Source organism: Falco punctatus (assembly GCF_963210335.1).
Source record: "Falco punctatus genome assembly, chromosome: 4".
In the NCBI taxonomy this organism is placed as follows: Eukaryota; Metazoa; Chordata; class Aves; order Falconiformes; family Falconidae; genus Falco; species Falco punctatus.
This window is the reverse complement of record NC_137583.1, coordinates 44,838,982-44,855,280: the sequence shown is the minus strand read 5'-3', so window position 1 is coordinate 44,855,280 and position 16,299 is coordinate 44,838,982. Positions and strand designations below refer to the sequence as shown.

At 63.8% G+C, this 16,299-nt stretch overlaps 2 protein-coding genes across 4 annotated transcripts; both read left to right on the top strand.

Annotated features, from left to right (window-relative positions):
• Nucleotides 1-6,532: 6,532 nt before the first annotated feature.
• On the top strand, nucleotides 6,533-8,225 carry NDUFA13 (NADH:ubiquinone oxidoreductase subunit A13). Its single transcript, XM_080384040.1, has 5 exons — nucleotides 6,533-6,688; nucleotides 6,775-6,853; nucleotides 7,426-7,497; nucleotides 7,575-7,644; nucleotides 7,954-8,225. The coding sequence occupies exons 1-5, from the start codon at nucleotides 6,595-6,597 to the stop codon at nucleotides 8,071-8,073; spliced, it is 435 nt and encodes a 144-aa protein (XP_080240166.1). The 5' UTR covers nucleotides 6,533-6,594; the 3' UTR covers nucleotides 8,074-8,225.
• A 98-nt stretch (nucleotides 8,226-8,323) lies between these two features.
• YJEFN3 (YjeF N-terminal domain containing 3) lies at nucleotides 8,324-15,349 on the top strand. 3 transcript variants are annotated; one of them, XM_080384024.1, is made up of 5 exons: nucleotides 8,324-11,999; nucleotides 13,588-13,698; nucleotides 13,784-13,897; nucleotides 14,347-14,497; nucleotides 15,124-15,349. In XM_080384024.1, exons 1-5 carry the CDS (start codon nucleotides 11,634-11,636, stop codon nucleotides 15,336-15,338), a joined length of 957 nt encoding a protein of 318 aa, XP_080240150.1. In that variant the 5' UTR covers nucleotides 8,324-11,633; the 3' UTR covers nucleotides 15,339-15,349. The 3 variants fall into 3 exon arrangements, with proteins under 3 accessions (XP_080240150.1, XP_080240151.1, XP_080240149.1); XM_080384025.1 differs by having other exon boundaries at nucleotides 8,324-11,754; nucleotides 11,891-11,999; nucleotides 14,347-15,242; XM_080384023.1 differs by having other exon boundaries at nucleotides 14,347-15,242.
• Nucleotides 15,350-16,299: the final 950 nt, after the last annotated feature.

Below are 16,299 nucleotides of genomic sequence, written 5' to 3'. Positions count from 1 at the left end.
CTCTTATTTCTAGTATATATATATAAAGATATATGTATAAAGATCGATATATAGGTCTTATTTCCACCACTGGTGACTGCACAGTTTCTTCCCCCTGATGGGAGACCAGGAAAGGAAGAAGGCAAAGTCTACGTGGAATTTCGTGGATTGAAGTTGCAAACCACCAAACGGATTAAACGTCCTCCCAGGTGCCGTCTCTGGATGCAGGCTGGCACGCGGGTTTTCCAGGCAGGAACGAGACATGGATGCAGGCTGGCACACAGGTTTTCCAGGCAAGAGCGAGACCCTGGCGCCTCTTCAGCCCTTCTCACTTGGAATCGCCGCCTCTGCCCCTCGGAGACCCTTGGGGTCCCATCCCTTGTACGTGTCCTGTCGTAACAACTTGACTCCCAGGTCGGCATCCGAAGACGCTGGAACAATGAAGTTTTCCCTGCCTGCCACAGAGCAGGTGGGAGCTGAAGCCCTGCGGTTGAGCTCACTCTGCCATTCCCAAACTGGGAATATAACCCCGTGCACCTCCTGAAATCCTTCAATACATCCGTAAGTTTATTTAAATCCTCCAGGATAACTCAACAAGCCAGTGGAGAGGAGGAGAAAGGGGAGATTTGCATCGCAAACTTGAACAAAAACGTTGCCGGAATATTTCTGGCCCCAATTCTGGATTAAAAACAAAGTGGTTGGAGCATCACTCGGCTGCCTGGGAAGTGCCCAGCTTGAAGGGAGGGAAAAAAATATGTTTGGGGTTGTTTGTTTTTTTTTTCAGCTCGGGTTTGTGTATGCAGCGTGTGTGTTTGTGTTGGCAGGGGCCAGACCATAACTCTGGATTCAGGGATGTGCTGGATCAAGCCCTGGGCGTTTGTGTGTCCGTGACACTTAACTGCTTGTCACTGGGCACAGCTGGAGCCCCCCCAGTCCCCATCGAGTATCCCAGCCTCATCCTGCCCGAAATTGTGGCCGTTGCCAGCCGCAGTCCCTGAGGTCGGTGGGAAGATGCTGTTTCAGAGCAGTGATGGTTCCTGCGCCTTCCTGATGGCACTGCCTGGAATCGCCGAGGCTGGGAAGTGCTTTGCTCCGGGTGTGAGCAGGAATAACTGGGTGTGAGCAGGAATAACTCGTTTTGGCGTCGTCAGACCCTGTTTTGGAAGCGCAAGAGGTGACGGGAGGAGCTGCGGGGGCTGCTGGCGGCACGCGGGGGGTAGAGCAGCAAGGAGGGGGTGATGGCGAGGGGCAAAGCCCCTTCCCCACGAGGGGAGCCCTGCGGGTCCACAGCAGTGACCGAGAGCAGCATGGGGCAGCACCAGGTACCCCAGACCCACCTGGCTCCACTTTGACCCCAACTCAGTGTTCGTGGGGTTGGAAACGTTTGACCTTCACCATGTGTGTGGGGGGTGTTGGGGTTTTTTGGGGGGTTCTTTACAAGCTTTTTCTGACCTCCTAGAACTGGAAAAAATTCTGAATTTCTGAATATGTGAGTTCAAGAACCAGTTTAGATGAAGAACCAGTTTAATTCTAGCTGTTTTGTTTTCCTCAAAGCTGTGTAACTGCTGTGCTGGTGAGGGCTCTTGCTGAGGAAGTCTTTTTTTATGCAAAACTGCTGAAGTGCAAGCTATTAACGCTATTTTGGTAGCAAACCCAGTGATCTGCTGTGGATTAAAGTGGCAGGAGGTGGCAATATCCCAGCCTAGTTGGTTTTTTTTTGGGGGGGAGCACCTGGAGCAGGTACCGATCAGCATCTCAAAAGTCACGGAGGTGATTCTGCTGCGCAGATTGTGCGGGCTAATCGAGATATTGCTGGCAGCTGAAGGGTTAAGTCCACTCCACCCTGGGAAAAACTCCCAGTTTAGGGGCTGTGTTAGGAAATTCAGCCACTGGAAATTATAGGTGTGCAGTGGGGGCAGGGGCTGAGCCCCTTGGGAGGAGGAGGAGGAGGAGGACCAGGAGGAGGAAGAGGCCCTTTGGGTATCAGCAAAGCACATCACCTCCAGGGTTTGTATCCTCCCGATAACCATTGCAACACTGTCCACAACCCATTTTATTCCCATTTCCCAGCAGCTAGAGAAGACCCTTCCCCCAGCTTCCCAGGGCAGCACTGCGCCTGGACCCGCTCCCGAGCTCCGGCTCTGCTCCCCTCATCCCCTCGGGAGCAAAGAGGCTTCGAGGTTCATTTGGATCTTACAAATGCCTTGGCCGGGTCCCAAGTGTGACGCAGCCCCGTGTAACAGCGGGACGGGATTGCATCAGCTCCTGCGCTCCAAATGGAGCCGCCGGCAGGGTCTCACCTGGCTGGAGCAGGTGGGTGCTGCTCCGTCGCATCCCGCACCTCGGCGCGCTGGTCTCAGCCAGGGAACAAAGAAAAGCTTGGGCTGTGAGCCGTACAAAGACAGGCTCCTTAAATACCACCTTTGTTATTAAAAATAAATCATAAATACAAATTATGAATGAGAGAATCCTTCTCCATCATTAGCTACAGCAGGTGGAAGGCATAACCAGGGAGAGATGGGTAAAACCACTTTTAAATACAAGTAAAATATTAAAAAGCTGATTTTTGTGTCGGTCCCTTGCTCTGGGCTTTGGTGGTGATGGGGAAGCGAGGCGTGATGTGTCCTGGGCCATCCCAAACTGGGATAAATGGGATGTGGGTGGGTGCGGGGCAGGGTGGGTGAGGGGATGCTGGAAGGAGCCAAGCCCTCCCCCTCTGGGTGGGAATACAGAGCTTAATAAACCCTTCCACAGCTGCCTTAATGACGAGTGTTTGAATAAGGAATTCCGCTCGGGGGGATAAAGGTTCTTCGTTGAAAAGGAAATTTGTCAGACAACCCAAATGTGAAACAGTTGCTGCTGAAAAGCAAAGAACTTAATTTTTTGTTCCCTTTTTTTAGTAGTAAAGCCTCGGTTTTGTCCAGGATCAGGAGCCGGAGGGCGTTCAGAGCGCCGGCCCTGGGGGGTGATTCCCGGTGGCTGCCGTCCTGCCGGGAAGGGACCGACACCGTCGTGTTCATGGCTGAAATCGGCGCCGGGTCTGAGGGATGACAGGGTGGGCACCGCGGTGCTGCTCATCCGGCTGCTCCTGGGCTTGGGAATGGCCAGCTGGAGCCGTTTGATGGGATTTATGAGGGGGTTGAGCTGACGGCCCTCGGGAAGGGTGAACGGAGGGCTGAGTTCAGGCGGTACGTGGGAAACCCATCGCGTGCGTTCCTTGTCCCTGTGGTACAGAAATAATCCCATTGATGCAACTGCCGGTCCCAGCACAGCCCATTGCCACGGTCTGGGAACTGCTGGGAATAACGGTCCTTGGTGTCCAGGAAAAGCTGCACAGCAAAGAGGGGCTCTTGGCTTGGGGGGAACTGGGGTTGGGGGGGATTATGACCCACCCATGGATGCAGGTCCCCAACCCGAGGCAGCCCCACTTCACTGGGCAGCTCTTCCCAAGGGAACCAATATCAAGGAACATTGTTCCCAGCAGTTCCCATATCCCAGTGCTGCTCCTGCCCGTGCTGCCTGGGTGGGATGCACGGGGGGGATTATGACCCACCCATGGATGCGAGCCCCCAGCCTGAGGCAGTCCCGCTTCACTGGGCAGCTCTTCCCTTGACATCAAGGCACGTTATTCCCAACAACTTCAAGGCATGTTATTCCCAGCAATTCCCACATCCCAGCACTGCTCCTGCCCATGCTGCCTGGGCGGGATGCACGGCTCTTCGGGCGAGCTGCCCGTGCCGCGGGGTTTGGGGGTCCTTGGCAGCACGCCGGGGTCCCGCGGCTCCCCATGGACCAGGAGGCAGCAGGAAAATTACACCTCGTGGCAATTAACCAGTGACATGAAACATCCCGGGATGCTTTTGCACGGAGCTGGTGCCTGGGCAAGGCTCTGGCCTCGGTTTTCCCTGTGGCTGGAGTCCCCCACAGCCTTGAGCTCCCCCACTCCGGCCCAGGACCCCCCAAGGCAGCAGGTCTTGGGGTCCTGCAAAGCCCCCAGACCTGGTGGGAGTTAAAAGGCAAAAATCTGGCTTCTGAGGTGGGAGCTGGGGGCTTCAGCCACCCAGGGATGGGGGTTTCTCTTTGTAAATGAGCCAACTGATTCCTGCTTTTCTTCTCCCTCCCTGCGCACAGCCAGGCGGGATCCAGGAACGTGTGTAGGTGTCCCACCAAAGTCCCGCCAGCTTCATTATGATAATTTACCAGCAGAAAAAGCCCCAGGTAAACATTCAACACGCCGAATCCAGAAACAAACCCCCGGCTGCTGGGGAACAGGCTGAATCCCTTCCCCTTGTCCAGCATCTTTAATTGATCCCAGGCCGTAAGCCCAGCCGTGGCTTTGGGGGTTTCTACAGCCTTTCCCTGGAGCATCCACAGTCCTGGGGCATTTCCCACCTCCCACCCCACTGCTGCCTTCCCATCCCCTCCCCATCCTTCCTTTTCCCGGCTCATCAGCTCCGGGAGCTTCCACATGAGCCACCAGTGACTCTGTCTTCCCAGAGCTGGGAAAACGGTGGAAGCAGCAGGTTTCTATCAGTTTGGTTCCTCAATGGACCCAGAAGCTGCTGGATGGAGACCGGGATGTATAGTCGTGCCTGAAGGCGCTGCTTATTCCAGGGGCACCCACTGGGAAAGCACTTGGATGGGAGATAATGCCTGTGTTGCCCCATTCCGGTGCGCTGCCCCGGGGGGTGTCGGTGGGAATCAGGGGTCGCTGCCAAAAGTGGGGGCAGGATGACGAGGCCCAGAGGTGGCCACTCATTCCCCGCAAGGGTCTTCGCCCACCTCCCAGCTGGGTTCACCAGCGAATCCAGCTGCCGTGAAAGGATTTGATCCCGGGAAGGTTGGTCTTCCCTAAAGGCTGGACCACCCGCAGCAGATGCAGGGGAGACCCCAGCTCCAGGGTCGTTCGGGATGGGGCAAGGAGCAGGAGGTTTTCCTGCATCCCCCGGTGCATCCCGCCAGGAGCACGGGCATCCCGGAACATCCCGGGGCTCACCCTCCCCCATCCCCTCGCCCAGCTGGGCACACACTGCTCCCAGGCAGGATTGGCCTCATGAGCAGCAATCCAGCCCCCAGCCCCCCATATCCCATGGGGGGCTGGGTGCAGGGCGGTGCTGGAGAAAGTGGGGAGCTGCTGCCTGTGGGCCTGGCCCAGGCATCCCCCCACCTTGGGGTGCCCATTCCCCCCCCCCCCCCCCCCCCCCAGCATGCTGGTGGGTGCCCCCCCGGCCTCGCCAGCTGCAAAGTTATTAAGTCCCCGCCACAGCGGAGGGATTACGGCGCGATTAGAGATTAAGACAAGAGTGACCTCGATCTGTGTCCGAGGGTTTACAGGACTGGGGGTGCAGGGGAACCACCCCAGGGCCGGCGGGGGGCTGGGAGGGTCCGGGCCCTCCAGGTCCTGCCCCATTGGTCTGGGGGACAGAGCAGGGCCAAGGTTTGGGGTGCAAGGGGCTGGGGGGGCCATGCTGCCCACAGCCTGTTCACTGCTGCGTGTGTGCTCCAGTGTGAGTGTGCTCCAGGCACACTTGCTCTGTGCACCTGCTGCTGCCTTTTTTTTTTTTCTGCATGTTTTTTGGTGCATGCTTATTGCTGGATGCATGCTTTTCGGTGCACACTTCCCAGTGCACACTTGCACAGGTTTTGCTGCATGCTTGCCAGTGGGTGCACACTTCTTGGTGCATGCTTCCCAGTGCTCGCTTGCCTGGTTTTTGCTGCATGCTCACTGGTGGATGCACTCTTTTTGGTGCATTACACTTGCATGGTTTTTGCTGCATGCTTGCTGGTGGGTGCACGCTTTTTAATGCATGCTTCCCAGTGCATACTTGCACACTTTTTGCTGCATGGCTGTTGCTGGATGCACGCTGTCTGGTGCATGCTTCCCGTTGCATGCTTGCACGGGTTTTGCTGCATGCTTGCAGCTGGGGGCACACGTTTTGGTGCACACTTCCCAGTGCACGCTTGCACGGTTTTTTGCTGCGTGCTTGCTGGTGGGTGCATGCTTTCCAGTGCACACTTGCACACTTTTTGCTGCATGCTCAGTGGTGGATGCATACTTTTTGGTGCACACTTCCCAGCACATGCTTGCCCATGGCTGCACTCTTGGTGCACACTTTACTGGTGCGTGCCCACTTTTTGGTGCATGTTTTCAAGTGTTTGCATGCTTACTGCTGGGTGCACGCTTTCTGCTGGGTGCACGCTTTTGGTGCGCACAGCCGGGGGCCACCTGCAGGTGGGTGCCCACCACCCTTCGTTCCCCATCCCGGGAGTGCATGCGGGGAGTGCGGGACCCTGGTACCGGCCGTGCACGCGGAGCACTATGCTCCCCTGGGTGCAGGCTCCGCGCCCGGAGCACCGCGAGCACCCCCGCTGTCCCCACCCCCTGCCCGGGTGCTCGGCGACACCTCGCGGCGGCGGCGGCGGCGGCCTCCCGCTCTGCCCGCCGAGTGCCCCCCCCCTCCCGCCCAGCTCCGCACCGCGCCAGGCGGGTGGGCCCCACCGCTCCCTGGCCCCCGCGTTGCCCCTTTAAGGCGCGGCGGACGGCGCTGTCACGTGGTGCGGCCGGCAGAGCGCTTCCCGCGAGCGCGGCGGAAGTGACGTAGCGCGGCCGCCGGGATGGCGGCGCCGAAGGTGAAGCAGGACATGGCCCCGCCGGGCGGGTACGGGCCCATCGACTACAAGCGGCACCTCCCGCGCCGCGGGCTCTCAGGTGGGCGGAGGGCGGGGAGCGGGGGCGGGAGGCCCGGCGGGGAGGGCCCGGTGCTGCCGGTGCCGCGCTCACCCGCGCCCCCGCAGGGTACAGCCTCTTCGCGCTCGGCATCGGCAGCCTCCTGCTGGGCTACTACACGCTCGTCAAGTGGAACCGGGAGCGCAGGTGCCGCCTCCCCAGCCCCGGGCTCCCCCCGGGGTCCCCCGGGCCTACCCCGACCCCCCCCCGCCCCGGCCCCCCCCCCGGTCGTCTTGTGGTCCCGTCCCTTCCCGGCGGCCGCGATCGTCGTCCCGCCCCCCTGGGGTTCCCCTCGATCATCTTTGTCCCGTGCCCCCTCACCCTCCCCCTGGTTCGTCCCCTGTCCGTCCCCCCTGCCCCGCGGGGCTCCCCCCGGTTTGTCCCCCCAGTTCCCCCGAGGTCAACCGCCGGGTCGTTCTGTGTCCCATCCCGTGTCCCCGGTTTATCCCGTGTCCCCCCTGCGCCGGGGGTCCCCCCACGCTCCCACCCGTGGGCTCACCGGTTCTGATTCCTTGCTCTCCCGCCCCGGTTCCACCCCCCGGGGATTTGCTTTCCCCATCCCCTCCTCCGGCTCTTCCCGGCCCCCCCAGCCCCTCCCCCCGGTGCTCACCCCCAGCCTCCCCCCCCCAGCGGTGCTTCCCCCCGGTGCTCCCCCCCAGCCCCCCCCCCGGTGCTCCCCCCCAGCTCACAGCCCTGCCCACCCCCCCATCCCACCGCAGGCGGCTGCTGATCGAGGACCTGGAGGCACGGATTGCCCTGATGCCGCTGCTGCAGGCAGAGTCAGACCGCAGGTACCGAGGGCGTGGGGGAGGTCCCCACCGGGCGTTGTGCCCCCCTGCTCGGGGCTTAGCCTCCCCTTCTCTCGCAGGACCCTCCGGATGCTGCGGCAGAACCTGGATGAGGAGGCCAAAATCATGAAGGATGTTCCTGGCTGGAAGGTTTGTGACCCAGGTGCCCCGGGGCTGGGCGGGGGCCGTGCCACTGGCTGCCCCTCGGTGATGCCCGGCACAGTGGGGGGGGCGGAACCGGCCATCCCAGCGGATTTGGGTCTGTGCCACATCTCTGGGAACGCGCACATCACCCAGGCTTGAAGAAGCCCCCAGAAACCAGCGGCATAGGGGGCTACGCTGAGCAGTGAAGCTCATTCTCCTGCCTGCCAGGGCTTGGAGCCGGTGGGGGGGGGGGGCACCGCTCAGCTGGGGGGCTGCGCCTGCCCCCCCCACCGCTCCCCCTCCCCCCTCCCGCAGGTGGGCGAATCCCTGTACCACACCGACCGCTGGGTGCCCCCCACGCTGGAGGAGCTCTACTACCTGCGCCCCACCAGCGAGGTGGAGAACGAGAAGTTTGGGCTGCAGTACTATGTCTGAGGCGCGGCACAGCATGGCCCAGCTTGGCACAGCCCGGCACCGCGCTCACCGGGCTCTGGCATCCCCTGGTGCCGTGGGGGGGCGGCGGCGGCTGCCCAGTGCTGCCTGTTCCGATATCTGTCATTAAACCTACACGGATCCGCGGTGTCGGACATGGTGTCGGCATGTTCCTGGTGCAGCTCCGTGTCCTGGAGCGGGACACTTGGCTGGCCCCGGGGGGGGTGTTGCTCTTCCTGCTGCTGCATGTTGGGGGGTCCCGGCTCTTGTTCCCAGAGCCCCCCCAGCGTGGGGGTAACAGGGGATCGGCCCCGGTTGCTGCGTGGCTGAGCCAGGCCCTGCTCCGGCTGCTGAAAACATCCTGATGGGGGCTGGGTAGCTGCAGCCCCGGCCCTGCGGGTCCCCTGCAGCAGGGGCTTGTCCCCCAGTGTCACAGCTGGGGGCTGGCAGGTGGAGGGGGGAGGGGCGGGGGACGGACTCAGCCCACCCTCCGGTTCCTGAGGTTGGCACCCACCGGGGTTGAGTGCAAAACACCGATTTTGAGTGTTTGGTGTGTCCCAGTTGCTGGGGGGGGGCATAAGGTGCTTTGTGGATCACTGTGGGGTGCAGGCAGCTGCCCCCCCCCCCCCGCTGTCGGGGAGGGGGGGGAGGGGAGGGGCGTAGAGGCGATTTCGGGGCTCACCACCACCACCACAAACCGAGCCGGGGGGGCGGGGGCGGGCCTGGCGCCGGGGCGATGCTCCCGGGGAGGGGGGGCCGGGCGGGGCGGGGGCAGCCGGAGCCGCCTCCCCCGGGCGGCAACGCCAAGCGCCGGGGGTCCGCGCTGCCGCCGCCGCTCCCGCAGGGCTCCGCCGCCGCCGGGATGAGCTCCGCGCCCGGCCCCGCCCGGCAGCCGCCCCGCTACCTCAGGTGAGCCCGGCCCCAGGGACCCCCCGATGGGGGATGCCAGCAGCCCCGAGGGGGGTCTGGGGTCCCGCCGTGCCTGTGCCCCTCACCGTACGCCCGCACCGGAGCTGCTGCCCCACCCCACCCCCCGCCGCTGCCCCCCGGGACGGGCTGGGGGGAACCCGCTACCCCGGGACCCCCTCCCCCCGGCTCGGCTCCTGCCTCCCGTGATGCCCCCAGCGCCCCGGTGCCGCCAGCCCCCCTTCCAGCTGTCCCCACGCATGTCTCCCCGCGGGGCGATCCCAGCCCGGCTTCTCGCACCCCCGAGGACGGGGGTGGGGGGGGCCGGTACCCAAATAACCGCCGTTGCCAGAGCAACTGCATCCCGGGTCGCCATGGCTGCGGCAGGGATGCTGGGATGGCTCCGGCACGCGCGGCCCCAGCGCGGGAAGCGGCACGGAGGAGACTCCGGTACCGCCTGGGGCTGGGGACCCCTGTGTGTCCCCAGCTCCCCGTGCTTGCACCCCGCGGGGCAGGGGGGACGAGTGGCGGGCAGGGAGCCGGGATGTGGGACCGGGACACGGAGCCGGGTGTAGAGGCGGGCACGGAGCTGGGATGCGGGACTGGGATGCAGAGGGAGGATACGGAGCTGGGATGTGGGACTGGGATGTGGGACTGGGATGCAGAAGGAGGATACGGAGCTGGGATGTGGGACTGGGATGCAGAGGGAGGATACGGAGCTGGGATGTGGGACTGGGATGTGAGACTGGGATGCAGAGGGAGAACATGGGACTGGGATGTGGGACTGGGATGCAGAGGGAGGACGTGGGACTGGGATGTGGGATTGGGATGCAGAGGGAGGACATGGGACTGGGGTGCGGGACTGGGATGCAGAGGGAGGACATGGAGCTGGGGTGCGGGACTGGGATGCAGAGGGAGGACACGGAGCCGTGATGCGGGACTGGGATGTGGGACTGGGATGCAGAGGGAGGACACGGAGCCGTGATGCAGAACTGGGATGCAGAATGTGAGGTGCCCTGCCCCTGGAACTGGTGTACAGGAGGGGACACAGGAAGGATGCTCTCGAACCCCTCATCCTTCAGCTCCTCCCCCTCCCGCTCCCAGTAAGGTCTCTGCCCCACCAGTGCAGCAGCAGCTCTGGCCATCCACCACGCCCCAGGAGGCAGCAGTAACTGGGTTAAACTGCGTTGGACTGGGCTTTGCTGGGTTTCAGCAGGGCTCAGTGGGGCACCTACCCCTGCACAGGGGACAGGAGCAGCGTGTCCCCCCCTGCATCCCCAGCCCCTATAGCAAAGCCAAACCGCAAAGCGGGGAGGGCCGAGAGCGCACGTGCACCCCAGAGCGCTTGGAGGTGGGCAGCGAGCCAGGACTCGGGGAGCCCCACCATGTGTGTCCCCCCCCTCCCTGGGGACGATGCCAGGACCGCGGGAGCCAGCCCGGGCCGCAGCCCAGGTTTCCCTGCCAGCAGTGATTACGGGCAATGTTCTCCCCTGGAGCAGACGTGGGGAATTTTGTCAGAGCCGAAAATGCGCCTTTTGTTGGGTGACTGACAACACAGCTGCACTGGGGCTCGCTGGGCTCTGCCAGCCCCCGCACGGGACCAGGGAGCAGGGGCTGGATTTGGCCCCTTTTCCCCCATTTTTGCCCCTGGTGTGGGGCTGGGGACAGGCTGGGACTCACTAGAGGGCACCAGATGATTGGGGATGGGATGTGGGATGGGATGAACAGGATGGGAAAGGAGAGGAGGCATGGGGCAGGGTGAGGTTTTTTTTTCTTCTGGGGGTCTGCCAGGTTGGGCAGGGCACTGGGGTTTTGTGGGGTCTGCCGAGGCATACAGGGGGTATGGGGTGGGCCTGTGGGGACAGCCAGAGGATGTGGGGTCAATGAGATCTGTCAGCATGGCCAGGGGACGGGGTCTAAGGGGTCTGCCAGAGTGACCAGGGCATGGCAGGTCTATGGGGTTTGTCAGGATGGCCAGGGGACAGGGTGGGATCAGCCACGGTGGCTGGGGAGTAGGGGGCTCTCTGGGGTCTGCCAGAACGACCAGGGGATGTCAGAACTAAATGGTCTCCAGGCTTTGCCAGGACCCCCAGGGGACAGTCTGGTATGGGCTCTGCTGGGACACAGGGGGCTCTGGGCTCTGCCAGGACACCCAGGGGACGTGGCTGGCTCATGGGGTCACCCTGGACAGTGCAGGGTGACCCTGCAGCCAGGGACTCGGCAAGCCCCCAGCCCCTGTTCCCCCCAGCTCCCACAGCTGGTAGCACCACACCTTCCTGCAGATAGTGGGGGGCCAGTTGGTCCCCTCCCTGCGGCTAGGACCGAGCAAGGTGTGAGTGTGCATCCCCAAAGCAGGAGCATGGCCGAGGCCCCTCAGCTGCCCCCCAGGCTGCAGATTTTCCTCCCTGGGCCACTAGCATCCCGACTGCGGCCTCTCCCAGGGGCCAGATTTCACGTCCCTTCCATGACAAGCGCACAGCAGCTCACTGGACCCGGCACACGCTGTTCCAGCCGCGGCGCAGGTGAGCCAACAGATGTGAGCAATTATTGTCCAATTTGGAGGCTCCCGGACCCTGCCAGCTCCTGGGCTCGCAGCGCAGGAACAACCGCAGCATTGTTTGCTTTTATATAACAGCCCGATCCCCACGAGCCCGGGGATGCTGCCAAGGCCTTGCCTCGCACGAAATACAGCCCCCCCCCCGTGCTGCCGGGCTCCCGAATGTGCCGGCTGTGTGCATCCCCAGCCCCGAGCCACCGGCCATGCCCACCCTCAGCCTTGTGAGCCCCCAGCCCGCTCGCCCGTTGCCCCCAGGCATCCCCTGCCCTGCACCGCGGGGATGCTTGGGGGCCCAAGGGGCTTAGTGCCGGGGCGGGGGGGTGTCCCTGCCCTCACTGCTGTCCGCTCCCCCCGCAGCAAGGCGGAGGCAGAGGCCATCGAGAAGGAGCTGCTGGAGGATTATCGGTTTGGGCGGCAGCAGCTGATCGAGATCTGGGGACACGCCTGTGCCATGGCCGTGACCAAGGTGAGGTGGCCAGTGGGGCCCAAGACCCCCCGCCGGGCTGGGGGGGCTGCCGGCTGCTCTCCCCCCTGCACCCTGTCCCCCTGTGTGGCCTTTCCCACCCCAGCTGTGGTCTCCCTCCCACCCTGGATGGAGGCACAGGGATAGTGGGATGATGCTCTGGCCATGCCAGGGCTGCAGCCTCACCCTGGGAGACAGGGTGGGGGGTGGGGTGTTTGCATTCCTCAGCTGCCCTTTGTTATCCCCCCCGGGGTGAACTGGGGTCACCCGGGGCCAGTGGGTTCCACCATCCACCCCTGCCAGGCACCGGCTGCCTTTGCTGTGCGTGGGGAGGAGGGTGCTGGGGGGCTCCTCAAGCCCTGGCATTGCTCCCCTGGTGCGGGGACCCTCGAGTGCTCGTGCTGGATGGGACGAGGAGGAGGAGGAGGAGGAGGAGGAGGAGGAGGAGGCAGCAGCTGGGCAAGTGGAGGTGCAGCATCAAGGGCAGCTTTGTGCCTCAGCAGCCGCCGAGCTCCGCGCCCACCTGCCTCAGCTTTTCCGTTGGAGGTGTCTGGACTGTGCTCTGCCCTTCCCTTCTCTGAGGGCAGAGAAGTTGCCTGAGGAGGGGAAATATTTGGGTGTTGGAGCCTCTCTGGATCCTGGGGCTGGTCCTGGTCCCTGCCCCAAGGCTGGTCCAGGTCCCACAGTGCGGGGCTGCCCACGCCTCCAGGCCCCCCCTGTACGGCAGCACCCCGGCTCCACCACCAGCCCCAGCTGGGGAGAGTGGGGCTGAGCATCCTCTTCCTCATGGGGTTGAGCCAGGGAGAGCATCCACAGATCCCAGTTCGGGCATCCCGCCCCCCAGTCAGGATCCCCTCCCGGTGCATCCCCTGGAGCCACAATGCAGGTTGGCACCAGGGCAGGGCCAGGGCCAGGCGAGCCTGGCTTTGTCCGGCACCGTGGCGCTGCAAGCGGGCCGTGCTGCTCAGGTCTCTGGCGGCTGGACGGGACCAGGAGCCAGGCTCTGCGAGCAGGAAAAAATCTGTCAATGGATAAACAGAGCCTCCCTTTGCAGGCTGCTGGTATGTGGAGCGCTCGGCCACCTCCCTGCAGGCTGGCAGGGAGCCCCGTCCCGCCACGGGCATCATCCTGTCCTGGGCATCGTCCTCAACCCACCTTGGGCACCTTCCCTATCCCACTGTGGGCATCGTCATCATCCCACCATGGGCATCATCATCATCCCACTGTGGGCATCATCATCATCCAACCATGGGCACCATCTGCATCCCACCGTGGACACCATCCTCATCCCACTATGGGCCCTGTCCTGCCCTGGGCACCATCCAAGTCCTGCTGTGGTGCCATCCCCATCCCACTGTGGGCATTTTCCCCATCACATGCCCCGTCCTGCCATGGGTGCTGTCTCCATCCTACTGTGGGTGCTGTCCCCATCCCACCACACACCACGCTGCCCACCCAGCAGCACAGCCTTACTGTGGGTCATCAAGCCCCGGTCCCCCCGCCACATCCCCGATGCTGGGTGCCATCCCCAGGGCTGCCCCAGACGGATGGGGCTGGGCAGTGACATGACATCCCTGTCTCCTCTCGGCAGGCCTTCCCGCTGCCATCCCTGCCGCGCAAGCAGCCCACGGTGCTGGTCGTTTGTGGCCCGGCACAGAATGGGGCCATTGGCCTGGTGTGCGCCCGGCACCTGCGGATCTTTGTAGGTATCTTCCTTCCCTCGTGCTCCTCTTCATCCTCAAGTGGTGCCAGGCTCCCACACCGCATCCCCACTCTCCATCCCACAGGACTATGAGCCCACCATCTTCTACCCCAAACGCTCCCCGGACCCCCTGTACCGGGATTTCACGACACAGTGCGAGAAGATGGACATCCCCTTCCTCTCCTACCTCCCCACCGAGGTGAGACCCCTGGAGCCCCCGCGCTCACTGGCTGACGTGGTTGAGTTTGTTATTCTTTTTTTATTCCTTCCATCCCCCCCGCAACCCCGCCCCCGGCTCTGCTGGGAGCCCGGGGATGCCATGAAATCCAGCGGCGGCTGCCGCGGCCCCGCCAGCCACCGGCTCTGTTGTTGTTGGAAGCGTCGGGCTCGGTGGGAGGAATGTGACCCGAAAGCACTGCCCTGGCCAGGGCCGCGTGTCTCGGCGTGCTGGGCTCCGCCGCACCACCGCGCCCCTCATCCCCCCCTCCCTGCCTTGGCTTCTTGGGGGGGGGGGCGGTTTTTTTTGGCAGTAGCTCTTGGATGAATCTATTTATGCAGGAAGACGGGATCCCTGTGTGGGGTTCGGTGCCTGTCCCATAGGGGGGTGGGGGGGGGACCCCAGCCGCTGCCCACCGTGTCCCCCCCCAGGTGCAGCTGATCAATGATGCCTACAACGCCGTGGTGGACGCCGTGCTGGGAGCTGAGGCGGAGGCGACCGAGGGGAGGGAGCCCTGCGCTGCCATCCTGGCCACCCTGAAGCTCATCCGCATCCCCATCGTCAGCCTGGATGTGCCCTCAGGTCTGGCACCATGCTCAGCATCCCCCCAGGCAGGATGGAACCCCCCCAGCTCTGGGCTCACCCCAAGATTGTCACCCAGCCCACTGTGGCATCACCCTGGGCTCAGCGCCTGGGTGGTGGGGGAGCCCCTGCGGTGCCCTCCCAGGGTGGGGACAGCCCCGGGGACCCCCAGCTTTCCCCCCCCCCCCCGCCAGCCTGGCAGCATCCCTGCCGGCAGCCCAGGCTGGCAGCCGCTCTCCACGGATGCGTTCAGGGCATCCACGATAAATAACAAACTCCTTGAACTGAGACATGATGTAATTTGAAAACACCCGGGTGTCTGGTGGCCAGGCCTGGAATTGCCATCACACCCCCACACTGCGTGTGCCCCCCCCCGCAGGAGCAAACAGGAGCTCTCGGCACGGCTGCTGGTGAATCCCCACCAAGCAAAACCCTGCACCGTGCCAGGATGCAGCTGGAGCGGTGCAAGGCGGCGATGCTGGGGGGACACACACGCACCCCCTCCTCCCTGCGTCCTCCCCTCCTCCACCACCCCAGAGCATTCTCCACCGGTAAACTGGTGCCCGGCAGCGCTGTGTCCCCTGGGGTGCCCTGAACCCCTCCCCGTGTCTTTTTTGCCATGGCAGGGTGGGACGTGGAGGCCGGGAGCAGTGGTGGGATCAGCCCCGACGTGCTGGTGTCACTGGCGGCACCCAAGCAGTGCGCTCGGCGCTTCCTGGGCCGCCAGCACTTCGTGGCCGGGCGATTCCTCCCCTACGACGTGCAGAAGAAGTTTGAGCTCAACCTGCCTGAGTACCCCGGCACCGAGTGCGTGGTGGCCCTGCGAGCCCCCCAGCAATAAAGCACTTGGTGGCTCTTCCCTGGGGTCGATGTCTGCCTGGGAACACGGGGTGAGGGGACAGTGGCCTCACGGCAGGGCTGGGCTGGGGGCTTGTGCCGGGATTTGGTTCCATGTCCCGTCCATGCCAGGGAATGGCCCCGTGCACAGCTTGGCCCCCCTGTGCTGTGTCCCCTGGGACCTGTCACCAACCTGCTCTCAGGGGCAGACCCCGTGTGACCTCCTCTGTCGCCTGTCTCATGGGGACGTGGCAGTTCCTGGGGTCCCATGGGTGGGTGTGGGGTCCCCATTGCTGCTGCATTCCCCCATAGCTTGAAACCCTCAAGCGCACTGGGGAAGGGGCGCAGCAGCAGCCCCCTCGCTACAGGGTTTTTTAATTAACAGGGAGAGCAGTGACAAGCCACCACTGGGGACCGTCCCCGCCCTGTCCCAGCAGAGAGGGTCTTCTTGACCCCGCACCAGCACTGGGAGCTGCCTGCCCCCCGGGGAGCTCGGTGCAGCTGGAGTTTTGGGGAATGCAGGGAATGCGCTGGGATTTCCGCTGGCAGGGCTGTGGGAGGGGGCTGCGGTCCTCAACCGTGGGGAGCTGTGGTTTGGAGGTGACCCTGGGGAGGGTCCCCAGCCCATCGCCCCCCTCCCCCCCCCAGTCACCATCACTCGCCAGCGCCACTGGGTGCTTTGCATCCTGCATCCCAGTGGGCAGCTGGGGCCATGGGTGCACTGAGCTCTGCACGGCCTCAGCGCCACCTCGGCACGGGGCTGCGGACAGCTTGGCACACCCACGCGGGCCAGGTCACTGCACGGGCGCCCACCAGCCCCGCCAGCCACCGTGCCCCACGGCAGCGGGTGCCAGGGGAGCACTGGCACCCTGACCCCAACCGCAGGAGCGCCGAGGCTGGGCTCGCTTGGCTTTTTCCCCTTTCCCTCCCCTCCGCATTCCCAAGTGCATCCAATTTTAGCAGCT